Source organism: Lontra canadensis, unplaced genomic scaffold, assembly GCF_010015895.1.
Source record: "Lontra canadensis isolate GAN:19392208 unplaced genomic scaffold, GSC_riverotter_1.0 scaffold133, whole genome shotgun sequence".
NCBI classification, from domain to species: domain Eukaryota; kingdom Metazoa; phylum Chordata; class Mammalia; order Carnivora; family Mustelidae; genus Lontra; species Lontra canadensis.
Window position 1 is genome coordinate 3,407,713 of NW_022631127.1, and position 6,000 is coordinate 3,413,712.

Genomic DNA, 6,000 nt, shown 5'->3' on the forward strand with positions numbered 1-6,000 from the left:
CTCGCTATCCTACCCACTTCCCTGATTCCTTCTTCTGCAACCTTCCCCTTTCCTTAACAGAAAAACTACTTTGTGCTTAATCTCGGACATCCAAACACATCATGGGGCTCAGGATCCATTCTCCTTAAAAGTCAGGGAAGGTTTTAAATGAAAACATGGGAATCCGTATTTGTTACACCTATATAGGGCCCTGTAGTTTATATAGTCTTCTTCTGAGAACTCAGAAAATACAAGATCTTCTATATAATCTTGTAAAACTGTCTGTAGTGAGAGAGTGGGTTTTGTACCCGTTCAGATTGGAATTAGATTCAGGCTAACTGTACCTGTTCCTATGATGGATATTCCTTGGGTGCCCATTGTGTACCAGCTGTGGGGCTAGGCAAGTCCAGTCAATGTGGGTCTGAGTCCAGGCGGTGGTGAACACAGGGGCTGGGAGTAAGGGGAGGGTCGTAATGCTGGTAATGCCAACTGACCCGGCCTCCCCAGGTGCAGGCTGTACGGCTGATCACAGAGGGCAAAGCCCCCAGACTCCCTCAGCCTGAGGAAGGAGCCACCTATGAGGGCATTCAGAAGAAGGAAACAGCCAAGGTGAGTGCAGGGCCCTGCCCACCCTGAGCTTGCCAGTGCATGGTCTGGGATGCAGAGGGTGTTCAGGGAAGCTGCGTTTAGACTGAATGGCCAAGTTGTAATTGCTTAAGGCAACTTGGAAAGAGAGCAGCCAAAGCAGGAAACACATGAGGAAAGCTCACGTGGCACCTGGACAGGCAGGGAGCAGGGTGTGTTCTGGGTTCTTCTCTGTTCCTCTTAGGGAAGAATGGGCAGGCAGGGTCACCAGGGAGAAGAGCTAGGGTGGGGCAGTGTGTAAAAATCAGCCATAGGGCTGGAAGTCTCTAAGATGGGGTATGAGAGGTAATTCAGTTTCTTGGAGCTATCGCAGCCTTGGGGGTGTGGGGGAGACCTATGGGTTGTACTTCTGCTCGGGCCTTATGAGGTGCATAGGGATCTATGTGAGCCCTGCAGGTGAGGAGAAGCTGTCAGGGGTGGGAGGATGCCTATGGGATGGGGTTGCACTTTGTGCTGGGGAGGCTGTGTAAGGCTTTGGCCATCTTAAGAGAATACTATCTTGCCCAGTCATCCTGACATTTACACAACTAGTGAAAGACTGGTGTCAGAGAACACTCAGAACTGGGAGACGCCTGTCCCAGCTCAGAGGCTCAGACCCAAATGTCCAAAAGGAAGCCAGACTTCCCACTTTCCTCCCCAGACCTCCACCTAGTTAAGGTCATCAGAGCACAGGTAGGGTAGGAGGTGGCCTGGAATTGAGGGGTTGGGGGAAGATGGGGGAATGGCAGGGTATGACCAAGGAGTAGGGAAGAGACTGGCTGAGGACACACATCTTGCCCCACAGATCAACTGGGAGCAGCCAGCAGAGGCCATTCATAACTGGATCCGAGGGAATGACAAGGTGCCAGGTGCCTGGACAGAGGCCTGTGGGCAGGTATGTTTGTACATGGCTGGGATTGGGTAGATGAACTGGTGTGCCCTGCTGGCTGCAAAACTATCAAAATACATTTGAACTGGCTGGCAAATAAACTGCCCTGAACCCCAGCCCCACCCAAGTGCCCTCAGTCACCTCAGCCGCCCTCCCCCCAGAACCATGAGACCAGTCCACCATCTGGTGGCTGAAGGATAAAGGTCCAGCGCAGCTCAAGGCCTCCAGGGTCCTATAGCAACTCTGAGCTCAAGCTGTATTGCTTGTAAAATATTCTGACTACCACCATGGGCTCAAAGGGATCCCAAGTCCAGCTCCGACTTTGACTTGGCCCAGTGGGGAAGGGCAACCTGCTTAGTTAGGCCAGGGATTCGGCAGTGGGCATTCTTCACATGCTGAAGATAGTGAGCTCTAGGGCTCGCAGGCTCTCGAGAGGCTTTGAGAGGTGTTGTCAGGATTGTAAGCGGGAACCTTTGTCTGTTCCCCACAGGGCAGTCCTGTCCTCCACAAAGCCTCAGACTATCCAAACCCCTGACTGCTGCCCAGCAGCCCAAGCAGCCCAGCCTTTGTCCAGGAGTCTGTCTCCTGTCCTCATCACCACAAGATTCTTTGCAAAGTGACCAAAGCTTGGTGGCATCCCCAGGGCACTCTGTGATGCCTTGAGCAGATTTCTCCTGATGCCTGTCCACCTGAGGACTGAGGCCAAGGGCTAATATATAGGGTCTAAGGGACATCCAGGGCTTGAGGGCTCCCTGAGGCCTCCAAGGCTCCACCAGATCTTGTTTGTGCCCCTAGAGGGAGAATCCTTGGGGTTGCAGGTCTTGTCTTGTGGCTGCCCTGGCCCCCTCCTTCCTCTCCCTGGCCCCACCCAGCCCCCCTTCATCCCCTTAACCCCACTCAGACTAGCTTGGGCTGCCAGCAGTGGGAACCTCTTTCATCCATCATCTTCTGGTTTTCCTGTCCTCAACAGAAGCTGACTTTCTTCAACTCAACACTAAACACTACAGGCTTGGTGCCTGAGGGAGAAAATTTGCCCATCCCAGGAGCCCATCGGCCGGGGATAGTCACCAAAGCGGGACTCATCCTTTTCGGGAATGATGACAGAATGGTAATGGTGCTGCTTTCAGTCACATGTCTGTACTGTAGGCTCCCGGGGCTCAGGTCTGGCAGTTAGACCCCAGGCTGCTCTAGAGAAAATGGGAAAATGAGACTGCAGACTCCAGGAATCTGCAAGAAAACACAATGCTTGTACTTCCCTGTCCTGGGAAGTTTGGCCCCTTTCTTGCTTTTCCTGACCAGGCTCCTCAGCCAGAGGGTACTGGAGCCCTATGAGGGTATTGGAATCGGAGAGGCCCTGTCCCGGGGGCCCTGAACTTGGAGACTTCTTTTAGTTCAACAGAGTGTCCAGGTGCCATGGGGTGTGGTCACTCTGTGCCACAGTTTCCTTCTTTCTGAACAGGGACATCACAGGGAAGAACCCTTGGAGCCATACTGGGCACACTACATGTCCAGACTCATGTTAGCAGACTCTGCAACTCTGAGTAACAGCTAATATTGATAGAGTGCCTTCTGTGTGCCTGGGCGCTATTTTAAAACAATTTATATCAATTAAATTTTATTTTCCCAACAACTGTATGAGATAGGTATTATACTCATTTAACAGAAGAGAAAACTGAAACAAAGAGGTTTAAATAACCCTCCTAACATCACTAAGTGAGTTTGTGGCGGAGCTGGGATTCAAGCCCTAAAATTCTGGCTCCAAAGTACACCTCTTGGCCACTAATAGTTATTCTCTTCAGTGGTTGGGTAGGTCTGGACCTTAATATACTGGGGACAGAGAAGGAGTACAGGCGGGGGTCTCCAAGCATTTTGGGGATTTCAACAAACCCTGTGGATGTTGAACCATTGGCTGCCTTGGTGTGTATAGGCCAGATGGAGTGTGGAGCAGCTTTGCCGGGGATTGGTGTGAGCTCACTCTGGGTACCTACCCTACTGTGCCCTGCCATTGGAGGGCCCAAGGCTGTCCTCAGTGTCTGCGATTTACGGTGATAGGGTGTTTTGAGTATTCATGCTTGATACATGCAGTTGAAAGATGCTATCCGTCTTGGGTCAAGTTCCCTGGAAGCAGCATCTGAGACAGGAGTTCTTGTGCACCTGGTTTATCGAGGGAGTGCTCTTGGAAAATCCCACATAACCTAGGGCTAGGCTGGGACATAGGACAATGCTAAGCATAGATATAAGGGTTCTGGAGTCTTCCAGCCCTTATTTCATCCCAGGCTCTGCAGTGTGAATTGCATCTGCTGCATGCTCACATCACTAAATGCTGTTTCTGCTGCCCCTGGGGAAGGGGATTGGCAGTAAGGCATAGCCCCTGGTCTTTTGTGTGTGGCTGTGTTTATCTAGCAACAGCCGTGGAGGAGGAAGGTGCAGATGTAGGCTGCTAATGGCTCACTCATGCAGCAGCTAGAGGATGGGGACACCATCCAAGAGGAGCTCTGGATGGGGGGTACCAACTGCACATTCCTTGATGTCCACAGGGACAGCAAAGCAAAGGAAACAGCCTTGGAAGAGACCCTTGGTTGAAGCATCTTTCAGGAACTTCTAGCTGGGTCTGGCTGGGCTTTAGCTCACCGAAAGCTCAGAAAATCTCCAAAAGGCAAAAGGGTGGAGATCAGGCAGGGAACTTGGCTCCAGTTATGTCAGGATGTATATAGAGTGTGCCTTCCTATAAACCACTCTTGTCAAACACAAATGTCCTTGTCTGCTCCTCTTCCCACCTCTAGACCCCATGGGACATCTGATGACCTTCACCAGGTGTTTCCTTGGGGTTTCTGGGAGCTGGTCTATTAGGTGATTAGTTGTATTTTTGGTCAACTTTCAAAGTCGTGCTTGAATTATTTGTGTCTAATAAGTAGACATTTTTATAGAAATGATAAAATCATTAAACTTAAAAAGAAATGAGAGCTTGGTTGGGGTAGGTGACCAGGAGAAGTGAGCTCTACCATTCCCTCCATGTCCATAGAATAGCCAGTATGCCCACTCTGAATGTCTGTCTTCCTCATTAATCTTGGGCCTTTCTCATGGTGATGGTTAGAGAAGTGTGTGGGGTGCCCATCACAGTACTACATATGGAACTACTCTTCGCCCTGAGAGGAGGCCAACACTGGGTGCTGTGAAGCCTTCTTTTTGCAGCTGCTGGTGAAGAACATCCAGCTAGAGGATGGCAAGATGATCCCAGCCTCCCACTTCTTCAAGGGAGCAGACAGCAGTGCCCTTGAGCTGACTGAGGAAGAGCTGGTCATAGCAGAGGCTGTGAGGGTAAGAGATCCCTTCAGGGATTCTGTCTGGTTGTGCAGGTTGTGCACTGCACATGTGTTTTTTGACTCACACTCCCTGGAGTTGGGTGTGCACACCCTCTGTGGATATATGTGCTGACCCCAGGCACATTGTTGGTTCTATCCTGTCTTAAAGCTTTCTGATGTCCCCTTGTTCTCTTCTTTGTCACTGGGGCACTGGGATTTGGCTGGCTGGGTCTGACTTTTCTAACTCTCCTTGTTAGTGGTGGACAAATGAAGCAATAAGCCCCTGGAGTAGATGACAAAGGCAGGTTCCAAGTCCATGGCCCTTTGATAAGAATGTGTGCAGTGTAACCTTCCAGAAAAGCTCCCTGATGGGGAGTCTCTTGCACTGTGACCAGCATGGGCATCATAGGCAGACCTGGACTCTAATCCAGCTGCCTTGCATGATGCCAGAAAGCACTTCCGTCTCTGAGACTCAGTCCCTTCCACCACAAGTCGAATCAGAGGTCACTTCCCAGAGTTGTTCCTGGTCCCTTCTGCTCCCCCTACTCATCTCCCTCTCCTTGGGAGGCAGGGTATTGACGGCATTTAGTCTTATTGAATGGAAGGCATTAGATGAATTTCCACTCATTCACTCATTCAGTCATGTACTCAGTGACTTGTTTAAGAAATACATGAGTTCCTATCAAATGCCAGGTGCTAAATCAGACACCAGGAATATGACAATAAGCAGTGTCCCTGTTGTCATGAAGTGTCCTTTTTCATGGGGAAGAGAGCTAATGAACACCCAAACATGAATAAGATAATTTCAGACAAAGAGAAGTGCCAGGAGCAAAAAAATAGGGTGGTGGAGACAAGATCCTTGGTGGGGGGAGGGGGAGGACGACTTTAGAAGAAATAATCAAGGCAGGCTCCCCTGGGCAGGAGGAGAGAAGGTGTGTCCTGAAAGCTGAGTGGAGAGAGTTTGGGGGAAAGGAGGGCTGTGGTGAGTGAAGGTGGGTCAGTTGGCAGCCACATTGATGACTGGGTGTTGATGACAAGTGCAGGGGACAGGACCCAGCAAGGGAGGGACATTAAGAGCTGGTGCTGCTCCAGAGGCCACTGAGCATTTCCTTGGTAGAAAGCTGAATATTCTGGATGTCTGTAAAAAAGAAAGAAGAAGGAAAGAAAGAAAGAGAAAGAAAGAAAGAAAGAAAGAAAGAAAGAAAG

At 50.3% G+C, this 6,000-nt stretch overlaps 1 protein-coding gene across 2 annotated transcripts in view; it reads left to right on the top strand.

The window, feature by feature from the left end:
• The window catches only part of ALDH1L1 (aldehyde dehydrogenase 1 family member L1), a 117,213-nt gene that overhangs the window by 34,929 nt on the left and 76,284 nt on the right, over positions 1 to 6,000 (top strand). The window contains exons 5-8 of one of the 2 annotated variants that reach the window (XM_032842782.1): positions 487 to 588; positions 1,409 to 1,498; positions 2,463 to 2,600; positions 4,685 to 4,810. In XM_032842782.1, coding sequence (XP_032698673.1) covers positions 487 to 588; positions 1,409 to 1,498; positions 2,463 to 2,600; positions 4,685 to 4,810 — 456 coding nt within the window. The remainder of the gene's footprint in view (positions 1 to 486; positions 589 to 1,408; positions 1,499 to 2,462; positions 2,601 to 4,684; positions 4,811 to 6,000) is intronic. The other variant, XM_032842783.1, reaches the window with a different exon arrangement.